Genomic DNA, 23,678 nt, shown 5'->3' with positions numbered 1-23,678 from the left:
TAAATGGGACAGAGAGCAAAGTGTTGAGGTTTGATCCCGTCACAGGAAGCTCTGCAGGACAGGTGCAGCGCTGAGTCATTACACTGCGACTTATGCAACAGGAACTGACTCCCCCACCACACGACAACAACAATAACCGCCCCGATGATGATATTTGAAGCAACTTTGTTGCTTTAAGATGCATTGATTAGCATAAGTATCAGGGGAGGCCGCTAGCTTCTCGCGGAGTGGGAGTCTGCGAGCTAAACAAAGGTCTACAAAGTCAAATTGCATCTCTGCTGCTGAAGTTATGTCTCATGCTTGGTATCCTGACACGGTGTTACGTGATACGAAAGGGCCAAGCGTGGATGATGAGTGATGGGGGTCTAAACGTAGCGCTCACACGCGCGAGCCGACTCCAAATGAGATGGGAGCTGTCCACTCCCTGTGGTGCTGAAACCAACCCATCCAGCCCCAGAGTCAAACCTGCTGGTTTTTTGACCCAAATTCAATCAGGCGACTCATACGTTTATAATAAAACGCTGAAAGGCAAGCCTCAATCACGAGGAGCCCTCTTCTCTGGTGCTTCCTCCAAAATATTTGAATGACAAAATAGCTGCTGGATGTCCAGCTGGGTCATCGGCGTTTGAGCCGCAATACAAAAGAGCGCATCCGTCATTATAATGCACAATCCGGGGAGTCTTACAGGCGGATATGTCTCCAGTGAGCATGCTTGAGGTTTCCGCACACTTGGCTCAAGGTGACATTCCATTACTGAGTGCATCACATACACACGCAGGCACACACACTCACACACACACACACACACACACACACACATGCATATACATCCTGTCAGCAAGCTTTTGTGGTAGAGCCTACACTGCACACCTTATCCGGATCCTCAAAGAAATAATGGCATTTTAAATGAAGGCAGCTTCAGAGCGCTGTCCCCTTTGCTAAATGAGATCGCACTGCAACGAAAAGTCGAGGTATATTAGCAGGCCTAGCTTGTTGAGCACCCCAGACATGCTATAGTGTGGACTACAATGGGTTTGTTTACAACCTTGAAAGGACACTCTTCGCTAAAGTCGGTTTGCCTGACAACAGGTTGTTTGGCGGGGGGATTACAGGCGGTCCGATGCAATGCATCGTTTTAAATCTCTGCGGGTTCAATCATAAGGGACGGCATGAAAAACCAGCAGCTGGCAGCCCCGAACAATAAATGCATGTGTTTCCAAGGAGTCCCAGTGGTTAGGCTACTCACTGCAAAGTAAGTTGTAGATGACAATGAGGACCCTTGCGAGCCCCTCATGTAACCAATCGCACCCACAGCTCTTACCTGAAATCGCTGTAAGGGTGGATAATCCAATTTCCAGCTGATTTTACCCTCTCCTGCTCTCTCTCCACTGCTTTTTGACTACCATACATGCGCAAGGAGAATTTGTTAACTCCAGGCTGCAGCATACTGCTAAACTGCCGCTGCATGAAGCTGGCTTGGCTTCCCCGAGGTTCTGCATCTTCGGCGGGCACAATTGCCGGGCCATCCTCCGGCTTCTGGAAAGTGACAGAGTTCCTCGGCTGCTGGGTCTGAGTCTGAGCCGGGCCGTGTAGCGAGGACGAGGCTTTCCGGCTTGGTGCGTTAGAGAAGGACACCTTGGAGTCCTTTTTCTCGGGGACTCCGCTGGACACGGGGTTTGCGCTTTCTCCTCCGTGCCCCCCGGTCAGGGATCCGCCTGGCGTGATCGAGCCGTCCATGCTGGCGGTGGTCGAGTTACAGGCTCCTCGCTTGGCGCTCCCCCCGTCCTCGGCTCTCCCCGATCCCCCGGTCTGCTTCTCCGTCTTGGAGATGATTGAGCGCAGGCTCCCGGTACCCGAGTCCCTCCTGCATTCTCCGTTTTTGTTGCATTTCATGCTGGAAATTGGAGCGACGCCGTTGCAACCATCACCCGCTGTCGCGTTTAAAACCTCTACCGCGACCGCTGATTCCGACGCCTCCACCCCAGAAGCTCTGCAGGTCTCGCCGCGTTGGGCAGCATCGCCCGGAGAGGGTGTCTCGGTAGCTCTGGAGGCAGCAGTGGGCCGTGGGGCGGCAGGAGCGTCCTCTGTGTGCGTAAGGCAGGGTTCCTTGTTGGAGTTTCTCCTGGAAGCCAAGGACGAGGCTCCCCCTCCTGGCGTAAAGTTCTTCATCCTGATACTGCCGCCTCCTCCTCCGCCTCCGCCGCTGCCGCTCCCCCCAGCTCGGCGCAACCGCGGATGCTGAAACTTGGACTCCTCTTCTCCGTCCTCGGTCTCGTCCATTACGACGTTGCTGGGCACACCGGACAGGTTAGCGCTCGCTGCCCCGGGAGAGCCAGGGTCCAGACAGTTCTGCCCGCTGTTGCTCCGCGTGCATTTGGATGAGACAGCCTTGGCTGCGCTGATGTGGCTGCATCCAGTGCCGCCCTCCGCCTTCTTTTTCATGGTGGCAGCAGACGCCGGCGAAACCTCATTCCTGTCCATGACATTGAGCATATCAAATTTTGCCTCCAATTATCTTTGAAGAAAGCCAATCAGAGATAGAGCGAGGAAGGAGAGGAGAAGAAGGGGGAGAGAGAGGGAGAGATGGGGGGGAGAGAAAGGAGAGAGGGAGGGGTGGACGTGACTTATTTGCAAACTACTGCACTTATATTTTCACTAGTCATTGTGTCAGAAATGATTAAGCATCAAATTAATTGGGTTCTTTGCGTCAAATGTCATTACACCATTAGCCTGTGCTCTTCTAAATTCAGTTCAGCCTGCATCCAGCTGAGGCCTCTCAGTCATTACCTTAAACATGAATTAAACGTCATGTTTAAATCTAAAAAAAAAAAAAAAGAAAATACCTGACATGCTGCCAATTACTGAATGTTTTTCCCTGAACGTCAATGCAAACTGAAATTAATTCATGTGTTCTGTAAGACGTTGACAATGTCAATCTTCCTTAAAGCATGTTGGTGCCTTAGCTGGTGTTTAGCACCCTCTAGTGGTCATAATTCACTTTATGATTCTGGCAAAGCTCTCAAATGTTATCCATGGCACATGTTCAAAACCAGCAACAGATCTACAGTCTGGACTCATTTCTCTACAAAAACAAAGTGCATTGAAGATCCCGAGGGGACATGCTGAAACTCACAATATTGATTTTTGTCCTAAAAGCTTTTTCTTCTTATTCATTCAACTTATTTATTGCTACACATTTGAGTCTAGTAAAAAATATCCAAAATATGAATGGGTCCAGTATAAAGCTTCTTACATTCAAAACATACAATCCATCATTCTCTTCTGCCATAGAGCAAGAGGCAGGCTACACCCTGGACAGGTCACTAGTCTGTCACAGGGGTAACACAGAGAGAAGACAACCATTCACATTCAATTTTCACACCTATTTAGAATCACCAATTAACCTAACCCCACTAACTGATTGTCTTTGGATTGTGGGAGGAAGCCGGGGTACCCAGAGAGAACCCACGCAGACACGGGGGGAACTCCACACAGAAAGTCTCTGGATACAAGCTGGATTCCAACCCAGGACTTTTTAGCTGTGAGGTGCTAACCACTGCCAAGTATACAGCTCATGAAACAAAAACTTCTGTTCTGGTGCTGTCCACATTTGGCCCTTTTTTTTGTTGTTGTTTTTAAATGCTTACTCTTATATGAAAAGGAAATACCAAGGAATAATCAATTATTCCTGTCCTTCTCCAACACCTGACCCACAAAAACAGAACAACTTAACACTCAGAAGTGGAGTCAGCTACTGCATAATCTGGCAGAGACTACCTGTGACAAAGGTCGGCAAGAATACACAGCAGATGTCATGTACTGCAACGACTGTGTTGTGGTTTCACCTGCAAAGTATGAGCACAACACCAGCTGCTTCCACATAGTGAACAAGTAAATATCCACTGGCATCACCACGTTCCAGACTAGCAGATAGTCTGAACCCACATGTAACACCAGCCAAAGCCACAGAGGTATAGCTTCATCTCTACAGATTTAGGCCACGATAATCGAGTGTTCTGCCACCAGAGGAGAGATAGTAGCTAGCCTCTTTTCTTTGTTCTAGTTTTGGTTGGGTGCAATTTTGGCCACATATATTTAAAAAAAAATGGTTGTGGTGCTTCACAGAATCTGGCATTTACACAAGAATATACAGTAACTAATCCCACTTAGCAGATCTGATCTGCAACATCTCAGAAATTTCTTATCTTTTACTATCAGTGCTCAGAAGTCATCTCTGCCCCCCCCCCCCATGTCGTCTTTCTCTCTGTCTCCCTCTTTCTGCAGTCTTCCCCTTGCATCATTAGTCAAAAATGTGCAGCAGCACTCAGGTTCGGTTTAATTTCCTGGTAGTGGTGATGTAGTGGTCTGACATTCTCAAATGGTTTCCAGCTAATTCCAGACCAAAGGGAGGCAGGAAAATTAATGTAGGTAGCAGAAAAGAAACTCTCAACAAGTAGGTAGGTAATATGAGTGGCCCAGAAACATGTTGGTGAACACAAGGGCAGAACGCACATGCTATAAAGGTTGATCCATTAATCAAACCACATGTGTTAGCCCATATTGGGAAGACTAAGTGATGGCCTTATTTGTGTGGCCCATAAGGTAAGAACTCTAAAAACTAAAGCGGAATCACATGATCTGTAAGTCTTCCCAAAAGTTCTAAGGCTTAGTGATACAACATTTCTCCACTACAGCAGTTCTGTCGAGCTTGTGTAAATAAGTCACCAAAAGCTTTCTGTAATTGCGTTGACGTGCTGGCACCTCATTACTTTGTACCAACAACTTGGAGTCCTTTAGCAATCTTATATTCATTTACTTGAATCTGAAAACCTCACAGGGCGCTGCAGTGACTCAGACGCCACCTGATTATTAAGGGCTGCTTAATTCAATGGGAACGTCTGATGTCTTTTTCACACATTGACAGAAATCCAAGAATGGCATGTTCCTTTCAGGGAAGTAGTTCAAGGCTTGAAGGTTTTATCAGTGCAGATTTAGGTTTTATGAACACCAGGCCTCAAATGAACTTGTAATGTTGTAAATGATCTATCAGAGTCATCTTCGTGCTCTTAATTTTGCCTTCACGGTCATTCATGATATGTATAAATACACTCATCAGCTACTTCATTAGGTACTTATTTCCTTAACATAAATATCTAATCAGCCAATCACATAGCAGCAACTGAGTGCGTTTAGTCATGTAGACGTGGTCAGGACGACCTGCAGCAGAAAGGAGAAAGGTGATTTAAGTATCTCTGAATGTGGCATGGTTGTTAGTGCCAGATGGACTGGTCTGAGTATTTCAGAAACTGCTGATCTGCTGAGATGTTCTCACACAAACATATCCTGGGTTTACAGAGAATGGCCCGAAAAAGAGAAAATATCCAGTGAGCATTAGTTTTCTGGGTGATGTCAGAGGAAAATAGCCAGAATGCTTTGAACTAATAGGAAGGCCACAGTAACTCAATGTAATAATAAAGATGGGTTGGTGGATGATTTCTAGTGTTCTATTAAATGCTTGCTCTTTGATGCTGTCAGCTCCCTCAGCTTGTTTTCCCAGCTACTCATACTCTGCTCTCTGGGTCCCAAGGTGCTATCCAAGGTGCTAAATGGTGGACGCACAATTAGAATATGGGCACCACCTGTGCTAGCCAGCCTTCCCTGGCACTGCCCCATCCATTCCCTGCAGCTGAACAGCAGACCACATCCTGCCACACTCAAATAACCACTTGTTAAAACCAGGGTATCACACGTCAAACCTTGAGACAGAAAGGCTACAGCCACAGAAGACCACACTGGGTGTCACTCCTGTGAGCTAAGAGGAGGAAGCTTAAATTCACATACGCGCAACAAAATTGGTAAAATGAAGATTGACAAAGTGGTTCCTGGTCTGCCAAATCTCGATTTCTGCTGCAACATCCAGATATTAGTCAGAATTTGGTGAAAACAACATGAAATCATGGATTCATTCTGCTTCAGTCTGCTGTGGGGGATATTTTCTTGGAACAATCTGGACCTCCTGTACCAAAAGGGCTTCTTTAAAAAAAAAAAAAAAAAAAAAACCAGAATATTGTTGCTGACCATGTCCTTTTCCTTTATCACCAGTGTACCATCTTCTGATAGCTGCTTCCAGCAGGACAACGCACCATGTCACAAAACTCATATCATCTCAAACTGGATTCTTGAACCACAAATTATTAAGGCAGCCCTAAGAAGGTGTACCTTATAAAGTGTCCTTTGGTTGTTTATCATAACTGAAAGGCTTTGACTTGTGCCGTAATACAGAGAGTGAAATATTATAGTTTAAAATTTGTTGCATCACCATATCAAGTTTTTTTTTTTTAAGCCATTGATCAGTTTCTATTAAGCCACACATCATCTACACTGATTCAGTGTTGTATAACAATCACATATAAGGTCAGATACGCGACGTGGCTGAAAACGAGCATTGCTGCAGCAAACAAGACGCTGATTTACAACCATCACTTTACTACATGATCAAAAAAAAGTTTCAAGACATATGTAAGACATTGTTTTATCCAAAAGTTTCAAATCTCACATGGTGAGAAAACACATTAACATTTGTTATGACCCATTAAAGAAATCAAACCTCAAAACACTTCATCCTGAAAAAGGGAATGAGGGAATTTACATTTTTTAACATCCTTTTTTCCCCTAAACCTATAGTTTAACGTATACTGTATAGTTGAACCTCAGAGTAACTTTGTCAGCTGTCATATTTCTGTACAACGTCAGCAAAAACCTTTAAATTTGTTTTCAATCACTTTATTGTGACTGTACAAAAATTCAGTAAATAAAATAATAAACACTTGTTTTCGTGAAACACATTTGGCCAGTTCCACAGAGGTAAGATGATCCCATGCCTGTTTGCCTTTTCTTTTTTTACTTTGCAGGGGTCCAATAAACACACAGTTGTGAACATTTTCACTACATATCCCCTCCTAAGTTGTAACAATGTTCAACTTACCAAGATGCACCAAATACACTGAATCAAACTCTAAAAAAATAAATTAATAAAAAGAAAAAACACATCTTCAAAGATTTATTCAATGCAAAAGGTTGAAATGTTGCTTGTTTTTGTTCAGCAGTTGACTCACATTCACATCCCAACATGAGATTTTGTGCCAAAAAAAAAGAAGAAAAAAACCTAAAAAAAAACAAAACAAAAACTGTGCAAATAAATAAAAATCAGATGCACACTCTCAGTCTCCTTCCCGCAAGGTCTTAGTTTGATCCATTCGCTGTACAGTGGCTCGCAGTTCAAAAAGGAATTCTCTTTCTACACATCTACGGACTCCACCACCACAGGCAATGTTTTTTAAAAAAAAAGAGCATCTTGTCTTTTAAATATAAAATGTGTCCAAGCACTGCTGCAAGGACATGTTTTCATCAAACAGCAGTCCAATCTGGCTTCAATTCTGCTCCGGGTCTTGTAAGAATCCCACTCATAAGTGGACTGTTATTATTATCGTCATCATATTCTCCATCTTTTCTGACTCCCACCTCCTCAAACATTCTGTAACAGTAGCAGCGGGAGCTGGTCCCAATATCCGTTCAGCACAGAAGGAGGGAGAAAAACAACAAAACAAAACAAAAAAAATCCTAAAATTTGAGTTTACCTCGTCTCACTGTCCCGTTCACCTGAGACAGAAAAATGTCCTGGTTTCAGCTGCAGAGAGGAGCTGCTGGGTCTAAGAAGGGTGTGATGTTTTCTCTTGTGAAACAGTGAAAATCTAGGAGTTGCTGGCAGCATTTTCATTGCTAGGTGAGCTTGGGGAGGAAGAGGAGGAGGAAGAGGGGGAGAAGTTCATTCTCGATAACCCCGGCGGGTCTGTGGCTGTGTTTTGTCCACTAAGACTCTTCCTGCACACAGGACACGTATCATGCTGTAAGAGACGGGGCATAGGAAGTTATCACTGTGATCAGCTTTAATACATGGACACAGCAGTTTTATTCTCACCCACAATCTTAATAATTCAGTAAAATGGACAATTGAATTGAATTTAAACAACTGAAAGAAGCCTGGTTCCAGACAACAGCCTTGTGGCTACACTGTAGACATAATGCAGACTCTTCACTGGGTGTATGCTTCCACTGTAATCAATGAAAATGCCTACATTAGGCGTGACAGCAATAAGTAAACTGAGTGTGCCACAAAGAGCCACTCCAAAAACGTAAAAATAGACGACGCTGTTGGGTTGGGAAATCTTTTTTTAACTCCATAAATGACCTTTGATGCCAACATTTATTTAGCCAGTGTAGTCTGGCCATCCCACAAACTCAGTCAAACTGCCTTACTCAGAACATGCAAAAGAAAGCCTTCAGTTTTTAGGCCCCTCTTCTATGGAACCAGCTTCCAGCTTGGATGCGGGAAACAGACACTATCTCTACTTTTAAGATTAGGTTTAAAACTTTCCTTTTTGCTAAAGCATATAGTTAGGGCTGGATCAGGTGACCCTGAATCCTCCCTTAGTTATGCTGCAATAGGCTGCTGGGGAAATTTGCATGATGCACTGAGTATTTATTCTTCAGTCATCTTTCTAACTCACTATGTGTTAATAGACCTCTCTGCACTGAATCGTGCTTGTTATTAACCTCTGTCTCTCTTCCACAGCATGTCTTTATCCTGTCTTCCTTCTCTCACCCCAACCGGTCGCAGCAGATGGCCCCGCCCCTCCCTGAGCCTGATTCTGCTGGGGCTTTCTTCTTGTTAAAAAGGAGTTTTTCCTTCCCACTGTCGCCAAAGTGTTTGCTCATAGGGGGTCATATAATTGTTGGGTTTTTCTCTGTATGTATTATTGTAGGGTCTACCTTACAATATAAAGCGCCTTGAGGTGAACGTTGTTGTGATTTAGCACTGTATAAATAAAATTGAACTGAACTGAACAAGCACTGCATGTAGCCAGTAAAAAGAGAGAAAATCACCGCAAACGGTCTGAAAACCCTCTGTGTCCAGTGCAACCAAAGAGTTAGTGTTGGAATTTGTTATTGTCAATTCAATTTGACATATTTCTGTAAACAATGTAATTCAACTGCCTCTAGCCACAGCTTCAGTGACAAGGTGATTTCTTCAGGACTCACACGTCATAAGCTGCTCAAGTTAGATCAAAATAAAACTAAATAACCCCCACCAACCAGAAAACATCTGACCTCAACACAATGGCAGGATGAATGACAGCTCTTAAATAAGACAGTGCAGCATGCATCCGACTGGTTTTGTAAGCCGTGCCCACTTATACACAGGTACTTTGGTAAACACTGCTTTTTCTGTTTTGGCCTTTTAGTAAAACAGAGCTTCTGAAAAAAAATCTTTCCAGGGTGAAGATTGGCTCACAAATGTCAGCAAATTCCTGGAAGATTGCTGAAAGTACCAGAAGAGACACATGATATGCACCAAGGGAAAAAAATGCAACTCATTTATAATATGGCCTGCAACTAAGTGTAAGACGGGGAAATATTGTGTGTTTTTCCAAACTACCGTGTAATGATGCAGTATGTGTAAAACTGCATGGATTAGAGCGTTTTTCTTTACTCCTGGAATACAGAAAACCACTAAAGTTTCAAAGCAGCAAGATTTAAGAGAGCCACCAGAGAATATTGAGAATCAGTGCTGCTTTTGAAAGTCTTTATTAAAACTGTAAAGCTATGATTTAGCAGTTAACTTGTTTACGGTATCATCAGAAACATTTTAATTGTATTTATATAGCATCAATTCATAACAGCACTCACCTAAAGGCACTTTATACTTTAAGGAAAATAATCTAGAAGATTAGAAAAAAAAGCCAACTATCACACAACCCATTATGAGCAAGAACTTGGCAACATTGGGAGGGAAAAACTCCCTTTTAACAGGAAGAAAACCTTTCAGCAGAACCAGATTCGGGGAGGGGCAGCCATCTGCTGCAACCACATTAGTAGTTTATGAAGTACAAAGGTTATATAAGAATCAAGTGATCCAAAACAAACCTGGCTTCATATGCAAGTGGTTGATATCAATGAAATAACACAATTAATGTTTCAATCAGCTCTATAGTTCTGTTTGCATCATCCATTAAATATACATACCTGTTCCAGCCACGGTACTATACAGTCATTGTGAAACAAATGATTGCAGGGTAGCTGCCTTACACTCTCGTCAACACTGTAGTCTTCTTTGCACACGGGACACTCTAAACCAGCACCTGTGCAAACAGCAAATGACACACCATCTGTCTGTGCTCACACACACATCAGCCCCAGGGAAAACTGAGATCATGCTGATATAGTTTATTTGAGTTTAGGTAGTGTTGAGCAATTGTGACAAAGCCAAATGTCCCAAAAAAGAGACACTTTTCAAAGGCTGTTTTCTCATTATTCAAAAAAAAAAAAAAAACCACATACTGTTGTTGAATCAGTAGAACTGTCTACACAGATGTTTTATTTATTTGTTTTTAAGTAGAGTGCATAGCTGAGCAGGTTGCAGTGAAATGTACAAAGAACCACACTGAAAATGAGAAGAGGACTTACTGACGTGCTCCTCTGTGATGGAAATCGTGGGTAAATTCTTTATCCTCTCTCTGTCTGCAGGAGGGGGACCCGTGTTTTCAAACTGGTTTAATAACTACAAATGAAAAACAGACATGCTCACAATGACCAGCTGTGACCAAATCAGAATGACAACAAGGCCGATCAAATCAAAGGAAACTTCTCTTCATATTTCTATATGCCTGATCACCGGTGCTTCATTAGGCAGTTGCAAACGTGCATTCTTTGACTCTAGACACAAAAAAAAGAAAAATTTTAATTTGGACCTTCTCCTTTTTTTTCGACTCCACTCCCACTGTCACTGTTATTTTTAGAGTGAACCTTGAAATTCCTGTTCTGACCAGACCCTCATGTTGAGGATCATTAATATTGATGGGAACCGGGTCAATGAAAGCTATGACCCAGGGACCAAACCACAAGTTTCAGTGAATGAGTCCACAGTGTCCAAGCCTGAAGGCAGCATATCAGGTCAGGAACTTGACCTGGACGTGAAAGTTGCAGGAAGGTTAGAAGTGATGCTGGGCTGCAGAAGATGCTCCTTTAGACTGAAGGTTTTATACAATTCCAGGGGGATACTGCTTGTGACCCTAACTTCAGGCCTGCATTGTGCTTTGCCATTTCCTTAAGCTACAACACTGATGTAATTTCTACCATTTCTGTGTTTGTTGTGGTGGCTCTTTTATTTTGCCTCCATGCGCCTCTGTGTTCTTATCCTGTCCTCAGTCACATTAAACACCATGAATTAAAAACCAAGCTGCACATTTCACTAAATTATGTTCAAGTCACAGATACATTCTGAGCCAGTTAGCCTAGAGCTTTGTCTTTGGACTTCACCTTAATAACATTACAATAATGTCTGTTTTGGACTTCTGCAAAGACATTTAGGGGCATGCTGGTGTGTTACGTGTTAACCATGCGGTTATGTCCTGATGTTTCATATCCAGTGCCAGCCGATAGAAAAAAAAATGCTGGGAGTTTTTTTCCCTCCTAGGTCCTCGTTCTTCGTTGTAGTCAGCCCCCCCTCCCATCTCCCACAGAGTAATTTTTGTTTGTTCAAAAAATCAGCTGATGCAGATTTACATTTTAGTTAGTGATCCAAATTTGAAAGCCTTCAAGGTCAAATCTCTGAAGCCTCTCTGTGTACGTTAGTGAGACTTCCTGAAACACCAGACGGAGGTTCCAAATGTTGTGCTCAACACTTTTAGATTGTTTCAGTGTATTTTTAAGTGCTAAACTTGCTAAAATGACCCCACTCTGAAATCCAGGGCCCAGGTCTTGTATTCACTAGATCACAGTATTCCTGCAACTCTGTTGAATAGATTTGTTGGACTCGAAAGCCAAGTATAAAATTCTGTTTCAGTTTATCTCTATTTTCATGTGAAAGAAAAACATTGTACATACCTGCGTAATGATAGCATCGAGCCCATTGGCACCCCAGGCATAGTCCATTGGATTGGAATGTAGCATACCCCTGCAAATTAAGAAGGATGTTAAAGTAAAAAGTCTCCTGAAATAAGTAAGCAATGTGTCTATCATACATTCTTAAACTTACCAAGGTCCCATCCCAATATTTGGCATGGCTGTAGGTGCTATAATTCCATTTACTAGCTGCTGGATAATTCTAGTCAGGAAAAAAGAAACATCACAAAAACAAACTACTTACAACAAGCAACAGGGTTCAAACTGAGAAACAGTGGGATTAATACTGTTACCATAACATGTGACATATAATGTTTGCACATAACACAGTAACAAGCCAAGCTGTTTCCCCTGTCACTTCTTCTCAGTTACGCTCTACTGCTGAAAATGTCTCACCCCTCTAATGTGGGCACTCCTTCGTGTCGCGTACCCTGTCGCCGAGGAACATGCCGACCCCGTGGTTGCCGTGCACCGTATCTTTGCCGCGATGCCATTTCCCGCTCTCTCCTGTTTTCCGTCTCTCGGTTGTCCTCTGTGGGTAGCCGCAACCGAAGGTCAAAGTTTTCATCAAAAATCCCAAGGGCGAACGGACCATAACCCGGGGGAAATGTGAATAAGTGCTGGTGATCCACGTTCTAGTGGTAGAGACAGAGACAATGTCAAAATATAGTGTAGGGCATAGGTGTCAAACTCTGGCCCGTGGGCCAAATTTGGCCCGCAGCCTAATTACATTTGGCCCGCGAAGCCATACCAAATTACTATTAGAGCTGGCCTACTGGTATTATACAGCTAATATATATATTGTTTAGTATTAAGCTTTGCTTGTTCCATATTCAGTTTTCCAGCAAAACTTATTTGAGTCCATAAGAAAAGATTCATTTTTATATCTGGAGGAAGATTTTTTTTTCAATAAATATTAATGTTAGCCCGCCACTTTGTTCCAGTTTTGAATTTTGGCCCACTGTGTATTTGAGTTTGACACCCCTGGTGTAGGGTGTTAAAAAAAAATTTTTCAGAACCAGCTGATTTATCACGTCACACTTACCTCCAAGACTGGGCGGAACTGATCACTGGAAGAGGAAGTAGAGGCAGACCCATTTTCAGCACTGCATAAACAGAAAGTGAAACGTTAAGAGGTAGAAATATACTGAAATATTAAACTAAGTAGCGATACACCGATTTATCATCAGAGCATCAGTACACAAGTCCCTTCTGCCTATGGTCAAGATTTACTGGTGGCTCATATTTTGCACTGATGTTCTGATTCATTGACTAAATGTTCAAAGAGAGTGTGATGAAGAGCTAAACTTTGTTTCAGTGGACTTCTTCAGATTGATCCTCCTTACCTTCTTTCTTCAGGCAGTTCCTCAATAAAACCAGATTCACAGCGTGGACACGTGTAGTCCTACAATGAAAATGTAAATTTGAATCCCTGACACAAACAAAGTTGTCTCTTTATTAGGTCGAACGCCAACATTATATACTTCTGCAACCCATATAATTATTTTTTTTTAATTGTCTTTAGGAGCGTTTATGGAGTGCAACTTTATTGAGCAGGGCTTCAGAAGTTTCCTACATTTAAAGGGCACTGTGTCACACAGCTGAGCAGCAGACTGACTAAAGAGAAACTGTTACTGCAACATTCAAGAAGCTTCATGTGAAAGGCTTTGACAACAGTGCTGGGAGGTTGGTTGATGCCACAACAGCAGAGCCGACAGAGAGTGACTTTGTAATGATTTAACAACTACAATCAGCCAACAACAGTCTTTACTGGAAAGCATTCCCCGCTAAGCGGTGTCTCCTGAGTAAAAAAAAGAACAAGTCCCCTAAATCGAAAGTGAGCCCGCGGTCTTCCGTTAGCTTGCCCGTTAATGTCAAAAGGCTACCGCGGCTGAACTTGTCAAGCCCTTAACGTCAGCTCTACCTGGTTGTCATTTAGTGACGTTCGATATAATAAGGGTAAAACATGACATCTCAACCCAAGCGTATCCGCCAGCCTGATTAGTGACACCTGACTACCACCCCGTCCTTTACTACAGGGCTAGCCGAACTAGCGCAGCTAAACAGCAGCAAATGAGTCGAGAGACTCTTTGAGTGCCAAACCCACATAAAAAAAAGACAAGGTCGGATATTACTCATCATCCTTCACGCGGACAAAAGGTGTCTCTACGGCCCTTACCGGTAAACGCGGACTAATCTCTGCTGAACACCGGTGACAAAAAAACCGGCAGGGCCGTGGGGGAGCTTCAGCCATTTCTGAGCAGGAGAGCAGTTCGCACAGTACGGACGGGTAGCAGCAAGGGACAACAGCGACGGCTCTTGCAACAGGAAACGGAAACTAACGCGCACCTGACACGACAGGCAGGAAATGATTTCCGGTGTATTTACCTCCAAATTATAATTTCTTCTATCTTACCATAAAACGAACTAAACGAATATATAATATAGAAGCAAGTCTTTAGTTTTATTTTTTGTCAGTTTTGTCAAATTTGAGGAGGCCCTATTGGTGCATTTTTGACCTACATTGGTATGGCTATAAGACAAAGTGTTTTGTCTATCTGTATATTGTACTACCTTTTCAGAACGTTTTAAACCTGATCATTTTTATAATAATACGAGGAAGAAGGCAAAGAAGAAAGAGAACTAACCCATTTTAAACAATAAAAATGAACCTGAAAAGAAGCTGAATGATAACAATTAATAAATGATTAAAGTATTGGACTATAATTACTGTATTTTTATTCTTCTTTCGACTACTGCCTACTCCTCTGTCACACGAATCCTCGGCATGTCCTCCTTCACTGCATCCATCTTCTTCCTGCCTGATAGCTCAATAGTCAGAGCTTGTGGTAACAATATATTCACTAGCCCTCCTCTTTACAAGTCCAAACAATTTCAATAGGGCAGGGAGATGTGAAGAAAAAAAATCTTACTACAGGTTGTTTTGTTGTTGTTTGTTTATTTCTTTGTTTTCCTTTAGGGGTTTGAAGATGAAGGATAATTATATACCTTGTTTAAGATTCGGAATTTAAGAAAGCATGGTTTTATTTAATTATTCTATACCTATTTATGGTAAATGGCCTGTATTTGTATAGCGCTTTACTAGTCCCTAAGGCGCTTTACACATCCAGTCATCCACCCATTCACACACACTGGTGATGGCAAGCTACATTGTAGCCACAGCCACCCTGGGGCGCACTGACAGAGGCGAGGCTGCCGAACACTGGTGCCACCGGGCCCTCTGACCACCACCAGTAGGAAACGGGTCAAGTGTCTTGCCCAAGGACACAACAACCGATACTGTCCAAGCCGGGGCTCGAACCGGCAACCTTCCGATTACAAGGCGAACTCCCAACTCTTGAGCCACGATCGCCCGATTTACTACATAGACTTTAAAGTAAATGCGGTTAAGGCTCGAGGTAAAAATTATGCTTTTATTCTGGTGAGTGGAAACCGGAAGTTTTGTGGGGAAATTCAGCCTGAAGTCGCCCCGCTTCTACCGTAACTACTGCAGGCCTTTTGTGTCGTCCCTGCTCGTCTTCTTTAGAAGTGCATTTTTCTTCCTGCTGCGACCATGGAGTCTGGCGATTCAGGTAAACCTTTACAGTGAGATTTACGCCAAATACGTGCAAACTGCACTTTAAGGTCGATAATTTATCCGTTAAATCTCACAAGCTAATTTAGCTTGTTTGAACCAGTGTACAACGCCAGCTAAGTTAACTAGCTGTTGGGTTAGCTGGATCAGGTTTTAAATAAGATCAATACAGTTCAATAAATACACATTTTTAACTGCAGTCTTTAACAATCATATTTAAAGACACAACTGCCTCTTTAACCCAGTTCAGAGTTCGTCACATAGCTACTGAAAATTGTTTTGTTGCTCGAATAAGTGTTTTTTTTTTTTAAAAAGGCTAGCACTAGTCTTCGCCTGTTTATAAAATAAGTGTCAGATTTCCTGATATGCTAGTTGTTTCAGAGGGTGGCTCTATCTTTTGTTAGAGGTTTAGATTTGTTGTCACATGCATTGTATTTTGTCATGTATTTGAGGTCGAGGAGGAGGAGGATGGAAGTCCAGACCCATCCAACCACAGAAAAGCAAAATGAACATGACTATTCTCCGTCAAGAAAAACTGATAGCTCAGAAGAAAAAAGAGATCGAAGAAAGAATGGCAGAGCAAGCAAAAATGAATGTTCAAACCACTAGCAAGCCTCTGCCTGAAAGGTAATTATACACATCCTATCATGGCCCACATTCAGTTTGAATACCAACAATCTGATACTTGTACACGTGAATGTTTTCTGTGATGCCAACCTTAGACTTGAAAACATATTTTTAAAAATACCTTTTTACACTTTTATCCCTGTAGTTCTACCAGTGTCCAAGGGGCTTCCACAAATAAGTTCGCAAATGATGGGAGCTTCTTACAGCAGTTCATGAAGATGCAGAAGGAAAAGGCGCATGTGTCTGGTTAGTACCCAATTCTGCACAGCTTACTCAAAATATTGAATGATATTTAGCAGAGCTTTAGATGGGACAGTTTGCATTAGTATGCATAACCTAATTAATTAGAATCTAAATATAATAGAATTTAGTAGAAGGGTTTTCCTGAAGTGTCTCCCTTTCTTTCTAGGTTCCATCAATGATGCCAAGACCCCATCAACCCCAACTTTATCACCAGGAGGAAATGCGCTCCAGAAAAAGAGCATTTTCGTTGGCCAGCGACCTGGCCTTGGAGTCAGCAGCATGCTAAATCAGTTCAAGAGCTTCTCACAGTCCAAGAAGAATCCCATTCTCAGCCAGAGGCCAAGTGTCTTTTGCTCTCCAGATGGTGATGATGAGGAAGAAGAGGCCGATTACTCCAAATTCTTAGAGATGAAAGGTAATTCCTGGCCTGTGTTTTTCATTGTGTCAGGGGACACCTCCATGGCTTGGACATTTCAGTGCATCCTCTGCGTACTCCAGTGGAACAGTTGCCTTGTGACTGGCATTTTGTCATTTGTGCCCTTTGAGTAAATGTACTCATAGCGTGCTTAAAGTCTCTCCCCCAGAGGATTCAGACACCAGACTCATTATCGACAAGATGGCTTCTTTTGTGGCCGAGGGGGGACCTGAGTTGGAGAAGAAGGCCAAGGAAGACTACAAGGACAATCCTGTTTTCTCGTAAGTTTGAAGGACATTGTCGCTTAACTTAGTAAGACTTATTTTACTCTGAAAGTTTTTTTCAGACATATCTGTTTTACAATTTTTGCCCTTGTCTTTTAGTTTTTTGTATGATAAGAGCAGCGTGGAATATCTCTACTACAAGAAAAAGATTGCAGAATGGAAAAAGGATTTGCAAAGACCAGAGAAACTCTCAGATAATGGTAAATGGCCTTTTTACTTCACACACTTCCTTTTCTGCTTCTTTTCTTTAATCTTTCCTCTCAAGAGTTACTGTTATTGCACAGGAATGCATGCCGATACCGCATTCTCAGATACACTTGCAATTTTCAGGTATTATAATCTGACTACTGAGATACTCAGAGCTCGATAGTGATGGCTAATATCGTGACTACAGAAGCCTGTAACTAATGTACTATTGCAACGGAGTTCATCATAACTTGATCTGTTTTGAAAACTGCATAGCAGAAGGCTCACATTTCTCAGTAGTGTTAGTGCAGCTTACCATCTACACCAATACTTTTTTATTTTAAATGTGTAACTTTTACTGTGTCTACTCCTAGCATATCTAAAACTGAGATATTTAGAAAGCAGCTGAACCATTCATGTATTTTAAAGTTCTGATCTGGATCTGCACTTTTCAACACCCACTTTCTGCTTCTGATTGGGTCTTTTTCCAACTTCATGCCAACACATCACAGCTAGCCTTTGCTTTTAACTGTGCTTAATATGTTGCAGATTTTGCTTTCAGACTCTCAATCTGTTTTCTGGCACAATGACTGTGCTATACTGATTTATTTTTGGATAAGTCTTTAATAAATACAGTATTAGACTTTGACTTGAACGGTGTAATGAATGCAGATGTAAGTTTTAAATTATAGTCATACTGTATGTTGTTGGAGTCTCTCAGGGCTTCATTCTTCATTTGTTACAGTAAACGCCTCAAATCCATACAGTTCCCCATTCACCACCCCTGTCCCCCTTGCTCCTCCTTCCCTTTTCCTTTTCTTATCCCCTATTGGCTCTAGACTGGTGGTGTATGAGGGCCAGTTGAGTACGGTACAGTAGTAGAGTGTGAATTGACTCCCAGTACTAATAGGCTGCTTAAAGTCTCCCCCCCAGTGGACGCGGAAACCCAGCAGGTGGCTGAGAAGCTGGCCAAGTTTGTGGCGGAGGGTGGCCCAGAGGTGGAAGCCATCGCTGCTGAGCGCAACCGAGACAACCCAGCCTTCAGGTAAGTGGCCATATCTGTTCCTGTGTCCTGCATGTCTCACATTTTCTTTTTTGATAGTTCGTCTGAACTGTATGAATCTTCTGTCCTTCAGTTTTTTATATGATGAACAAAGTCCAGCCCACCGTTTCTACAAAGAGAAAGTAAAGGAGTATCGTGCTGCAAACTCTCAGAACTCTGCAGATTTAACAGGAGATTCCAGGACAGCTGTTAAGCCACCAGCTGCTTTTCCAGTACCAGAAATCTCTCCACAGCAGAGCCAACCATCTGCACTTCACTTTAAGGAGTCAGAAACCCCACCTGTGAAACGAAAGAGGAAGAGCAGATGGGGGTCTGAAGAAGACAAAGTCGACCTGCCTATTCCTCTCATTGTTGTTCCTCATGAGAACAGTCTTCCAGACCCTAACGCACCATCACTTTCTGGTATTTACTTTACAAATGTGCAAGTACTGTTCATGTGTTTATTTGTAGGGGATGAATATTAATTTAACCCCAAACCTTTTTCTTGTGCAATTCTTTCGTAAGACGGTATTATGTGTTTTGCAGCTGACAACAAATATTATTAAATATTTTCCAACTTATGCATGCTAATGCTCATAGCCATATTTCATAAAGTCATCTGAACATTGAGCCCAGCAAGATAGTTTGACAATTAATGAGCAATTGAGATTGCTAGCATTATACATACTAATGGATATTCCCCGTTTTAGCCCAGGAGCTGAGAGGTCTGGGTTATAAAAAAGGGAAACCTCTTGGTCTGGTTGGAGTGACAGAATTATCTGAGGACCAGAAGAGACAATTGAAAGAACAACAAGAGGTATGGAAGTATTAAAAAAGAATACATAGTGTTGTTGCTTTAGTCTTTTAAATTTCTTTCAGATCATACAAGATTATAATTTCCTGGAAGTTCTTAACAACATATGTGTTGCTAACTGAGCAGGTGTTGTTTTTGGGGTTTTTTGCAGATGCAAGAGATGTATGACATGATCATGAAGCACAAGCGTGCAATGGCAGACATGCAAGTGATGTGGGAGAAGGCCATAAGAGAGCATCAGCACGAGTATGACAGCGATGAAGAGGTTGACCAGCAAGCGGGGACCTGGGAACATCGGCTCCGAAAGATGGAAATGGAGAAGACTCGCGGTGAGTTTTACCAGCAGCCTGGAAAATCATTCATTTACACTTTAACTCTATAGGATTTTGAAGACTTGGTTTTGTTTTGTTTTTAATGTAAATGTCTATTCCAGAATGGGCTGAATCTCTGACAGAAATGGGTAAAGGGAAGCACTTTATTGGTGACTTCCTGCCCCCAGAGGAGCTGGAGAAGTTTATGGAGACTTTCAAGGCACTAAAGGTCAGTTTTCATTTCAATTCAACACTTCCCCAAATTGGGAAGGAAATATCAGGATTTGTTTAATGCATCACGCATGTTATTTCTGGGGAAAAGAAAGGATTGCAAAAGTAGGCCCTTGTAAATCAGTTTTTTCATATATATATATATATATATATATATAATTTTTAGTGTCTTTTCCACAACAAATGCATACATATCTTTAGTAGAGCTGAGGTTTTTCTGAAATGCCTCAGCAGTTGAACCCAGACTGCCCATTTCCCAGCACATTCCTCGTCCCTTTCTGAAAGTCCCCTAGGAACAGACTGTAATTGCTACTTTAAAAAGAAATCTGTGTGATTTGACACTGTTATTATCTCATCAAAAAGTATCAAAGCTGAAAAAATGAGCACTATGAATGTAATTTGTCTCCCAGAGGCATGGGAAGTTGTTAGAAAGTCAGCTCCAGGATGTGGCTTTTTAAATGGCAAACGGCATACAGTTTGAGTCTAAGCACATATAAACACAGACAAGTGTCTTTGAGGAAAATGTAATATAACTGTTGGGTTATTATAGTACATATGTTTTTGCAGGCTGTATTTGATGAAGGCCTGAAGGCTGAGTGTTATTGAGATACATCATCTATAATGTTCTCAACATTTAAAACAACTAAAAAATAGAAGGACACCTATGACTTAACTGTACAAATCTAATAATCAACTATATACACTCCCTGTTTCTGTACATGTGCACTTCCCAAGGATGATAAACATTATTGCTTTATTTTAGCTGTTTCCATGTCCCATTGGCTCCATGTTTGTGCGATATCTTTAGGATTTTTTTGAGTGTTTCTAATAAAACTGAATTATGATTCCTCACAGTCATAAAAAATGTGTGGAATCAAAACACAATGCTGCTTCTGTTTGTTATGAATGCTCAACTTTTTTTCCTGGATTCACAGGAGGGTCGGGACCCTGACTACTCAGAATACAAAGAGTTTAAGTTGACGGTGGAGAATCTCGGTTTCCGAATGCTCATGAAGATGGGCTGGAAAGAAGGCGAAGGCCTCGGCAGTGAAGGACAAGGAATAAAGGCTCCTGTCAACAAGTGAGCATTTCTACTTATATCATCCTTCTAATATTTAAATTAAACCGAACTCAGTGCCGTAATTTTATCATGTTGGATTTCTGGTGTTTACAGTTGTGGGCAAAAGTTTGCATATACTAATCATGGGCATGAATGCCGTGGTAAATTGGGGCTTTAAATGATTTCTTTTAACTGTTAATTTTCCAGGATGGATTGATTGTAATATTTGGTTAAATGTCTCTTATCAAGTTGCACCTCAACCAGACACTTTTGGTATTGGCAAACCAGTTCATTTAAACCCAGCTTTTAAACATAGTCTACAGATTTTCAATAAGGTTGAGGTCGGGGCTTTGGGAAGGCCATTCCATCGGCTTAATGTTAACCTGCTTTGACTGAAATTTGGTTTGGATAATCTTGAAGGTGTTTTTAGAGCAGGATCGTCTTTATTGGTCAGTACCCTCTCACTCCATGTCAACGTGAAACTCGCTTCAGTGTGGACAGTGACACTCCAGCAGTTTCCAGTTCTTGAGTTTTGGCAGTTATAAAAAGATTCCAACTTGTGCACCATTTCTTGTTTTGTTTTTTTGTTTTTGTTTTTTAAGTCGATAGAGAGTAATATATGCTGTATAATCACTCCATCCTGGAAGATGAACGGTTGCAAAAATTCTAAATAACCATGAAATCCATGCCCATGATGAGTGTAAGTAAACTACACCTGATTTACTACTTCAGTACTTTGGTACATACATTGCAGGAATTATTAGTTCAACATTTAGTGCAGTAAGTATATAAAAGTGTAATTTGGTGTCGTTAAATGACCCGGTAATGACAGTGTCAGGAATGTATTACTTAGCAGTCAGTTTACAGTGTGTGCTTGTAAATCTTGTGGGCGTTTATACCTAAATAGGACTTAGCAGACCTATTTAGGTATAAATAGCTGAATATAAACACAGCCATTATTACCACTGGCTCTGTTTATATTCAGCTGTCTCAGGGGGCCATGAGTTTGACAGTGAGCCAACGTGCACGGTAGCCATTCATTAATACTTTCATTATTTACACCTCTGATTTGGAAGAGCAGTTGTTTTTATTAGAGACTGTAACACTCGTATCAGAGAGACACAAAAAAGGCTTGTTTTATGATCTCTCTGTCTCACTCCAGGGGAACTACGGCTATGAATGGAGCAGGATTTGGAATTGACCGCCCAGCTGAGCTCTCGAAAGGTGATGATGAATATGACGCTTTTAGAAAGAGGATGATGCTCGCCTACCGCTTCAGGCCCAACCCACTGGTAACATATCTTTTATGTTTTCTAACATTGTAAAAGTAATCTATAAAATTTCACCAATTTATTTAAACTGTTTACATAATTTGGATTTGCATAAAGAAAGCCACACATTGTTTCCGTGTTATGATCTGTTGACTTTTTAAAGAAGATTTCTGCTGCACAGCCACACACAGTCCTTTGTTGTGCTTGAATTTAATCTGCTTTTTCTTTTGTCTTCTTACAGAATAATCCACGGAGACCATATTACTAATGTAGACAGCTGTTTATGTTTATACTTATTCTTCTTTATTGTAACTTAATAAAAAGCTCTTTTTTTTTTTTCCCCAGTTGCCACAGCTCTGCTTCATTACAAAATGAACACTGTTGCACAGTAGAAAGTGTGTGTGTGTGTGTGTGTGTGTGTGTGTGTGTGTGTGTGTGTGTGTGTGTGTGTGTGTGTGTGTGTGTGTGTGTGTGTGTGTGTGTGTGTGTGTGTGTGTGTCCGTGCCCAAGAGGATGACGAAGTTTGAAAATGGAATAAAGCTCTGTAGATTCTCTAGTTTGTTTGGTGTAATTACACACAGTTTTCAGTATTTGATCATCTGTGTTATATTTCAATTACAGATTGTAACAAATACTGTCCTCACCCAACTTCTATAATAAGTAAACTCATTACATCTTTTTGCTTTACCATCTAATAAACTCACTTCTGCTTTAGCACACAATTTTCTGTATAGTTTTGTTTACTGTGTTCTGTAACAATTTTGATTATTTTCACTATATGCTACAGTTTCTGCAATAAAACAGCCACCTCCTGAAATGTGCAGTTATCTTTTCACCTGCTTATACCTATTTGTTTATAATCTATTTATTAGAGGACATGCAGGGGTCAAGAGTATCTTACTTTCAGTTTATGACATACCTGTGTGCCAAGTGTAGGCAGTCGTGTAATCATATTTGATAGTTTGATCGGTAATCATTCTGCCATGGCTCTGTACAGCAGTGAGTCATTAAGCAGGCTTGACCGGGCTCAAGCAGCCAGTAGTGAGGAGTGACAAATCAGTGAAACCAGACCTTCAGTTTGCCATTCTCCAGAGAGGTTTAGACAGGATAAATATAACTCAGAAATCCCAGCTAAGCAAGAGCTGCTCCTCAGCCAAACAATCAATCAGAGGCAACTTAAGTGAAAGTAGAAAGTAAATCGAGAGTTGCTGGTTAATGGCATGAGGGTTTCTTGATGGATTAAATTTCTTAAGACAGATATTAGTGGGTGCAATTATTATAATCCATTAATCTTTTGATCTCTTAAAATTTATGAGAATTGTGATAGGGATGTAAAATAGCTTTTGACAATATACTTAAATTATTTATCTTGAAGGCAAATAAATCCTGACATTTGAGAAGATGAAACAAGTAATGATTGACATTTTTTAGTTGGAATAATTGGATATTTAATTGGTTAATTAATTGTCTCAGTTAACAATTTCTCTTTCTTGTAATCAGTGCTTGAGAAAAATGAACTACAGTTGCCGAGAATATACTCTCCTGGGAAATATAAATGATCACAGATAACAATGGGGTAAAATCCCTTATTAAAAGTGAAATGAGAAAGATTACAGTTGTTGTATTAAACTCCCCTGT

The 23,678-nt window shown here is 41.5% G+C and overlaps 3 protein-coding genes across 4 annotated transcripts in view; 1 reads left to right on the top strand and 2 right to left on the bottom strand.

Moving 5' to 3' along the window:
- Positions 1–2,498, bottom strand: part of LOC147308553 (potassium/sodium hyperpolarization-activated cyclic nucleotide-gated channel 2) — a 37,531-nt gene extending 35,033 nt beyond the window's left edge. Inside the window, exon 1 of the mRNA XM_086271413.1 lies at positions 1,322–2,498. Coding sequence (XP_086127539.1) covers positions 1,322–2,493 — 1,172 coding nt within the window. The 5' untranslated portion in view covers positions 2,494–2,498. The remainder of the gene's footprint in view (positions 1–1,321) is intronic.
- Positions 2,499–6,767: 4,269 nt separating this feature from the next.
- On the bottom strand, positions 6,768–14,298 carry rnf126 (ring finger protein 126). The gene is made up of 9 exons (XM_086272565.1): positions 14,141–14,298; positions 13,308–13,366; positions 13,007–13,067; positions 12,358–12,596; positions 12,095–12,163; positions 11,944–12,013; positions 10,525–10,618; positions 10,084–10,199; positions 6,768–7,904 (listed from the first exon to the last, which is right to left on the bottom strand). Exons 1-9 carry the CDS (start codon positions 14,213–14,215, stop codon positions 7,752–7,754), a joined length of 936 nt encoding a protein of 311 aa, XP_086128691.1. The 5' UTR covers positions 14,216–14,298; the 3' UTR covers positions 6,768–7,751.
- A 1,101-nt stretch (positions 14,299–15,399) lies between these two features.
- Positions 15,400–22,857, top strand: sugp1 (SURP and G patch domain containing 1). 2 transcript variants are annotated; one of them, XM_086272174.1, is made up of 14 exons: positions 15,400–15,554; positions 16,009–16,183; positions 16,329–16,429; positions 16,593–16,841; positions 16,999–17,122; positions 17,225–17,325; positions 18,233–18,356; positions 18,448–18,776; positions 19,064–19,170; positions 19,319–19,496; positions 19,601–19,707; positions 20,645–20,790; positions 21,932–22,061; positions 22,282–22,857. In XM_086272174.1, the coding sequence occupies exons 1-14, from the start codon at positions 15,536–15,538 to the stop codon at positions 22,306–22,308; spliced, it is 1,917 nt and encodes a 638-aa protein (XP_086128300.1). In that variant the 5' UTR covers positions 15,400–15,535; the 3' UTR covers positions 22,309–22,857. The 2 variants fall into 2 exon arrangements, with proteins under 2 accessions (XP_086128300.1, XP_086128299.1); XM_086272173.1 differs by having other exon boundaries at positions 21,932–22,857.
- Positions 22,858–23,678: the final 821 nt, after the last annotated feature.

This window comes from Aulonocara sp. 'chitande type north' Nkhata Bay, linkage group LG18 (assembly GCF_057382095.1).
Source record: "Aulonocara sp. 'chitande type north' Nkhata Bay isolate Kocher_YH1m ecotype deep benthic linkage group LG18, A_spYH_male_GT1.1, whole genome shotgun sequence".
NCBI lineage: Eukaryota > Metazoa > Chordata > Actinopteri > Cichliformes > Cichlidae > Aulonocara > Aulonocara sp. 'chitande type north' Nkhata Bay.
Note: the sequence above shows the minus strand (reverse complement) of the source record. Positions and strands in the feature narration are given on the sequence as shown.

Coding starts and splice junctions, on each gene's coding strand:
- sugp1 (XM_086272173.1), top strand. Junction 16,184..16,328: donor AGCAAGCCTCTGCCTGAAAG/GTAATTATACAC, acceptor TTATCCCTGTAG/TTCTACCAGTGTCCAAGGGG. Junction 18,777..19,063: donor TAACGCACCATCACTTTCTG/GTATTTACTTTA, acceptor TCCCCGTTTTAG/CCCAGGAGCTGAGAGGTCTG.
- rnf126 (XM_086272565.1), bottom strand. CDS start 14,215: ATGGCTGAAGCTCCCCCACGGCCCTGCCGGTTTTTTTGTCACCGGTGT. Junction 13,068..13,307: donor GAACTGCCTGAAGAAAGAAG/GTAAGGAGGATC, acceptor CTGTTTATGCAG/TGCTGAAAATGGGTCTGCCT. Junction 10,619..11,943: donor TCGATGCTATCATTACGCAG/GTATGTACAATG, acceptor TTTCATTTGTAG/TTATTAAACCAGTTTGAAAA.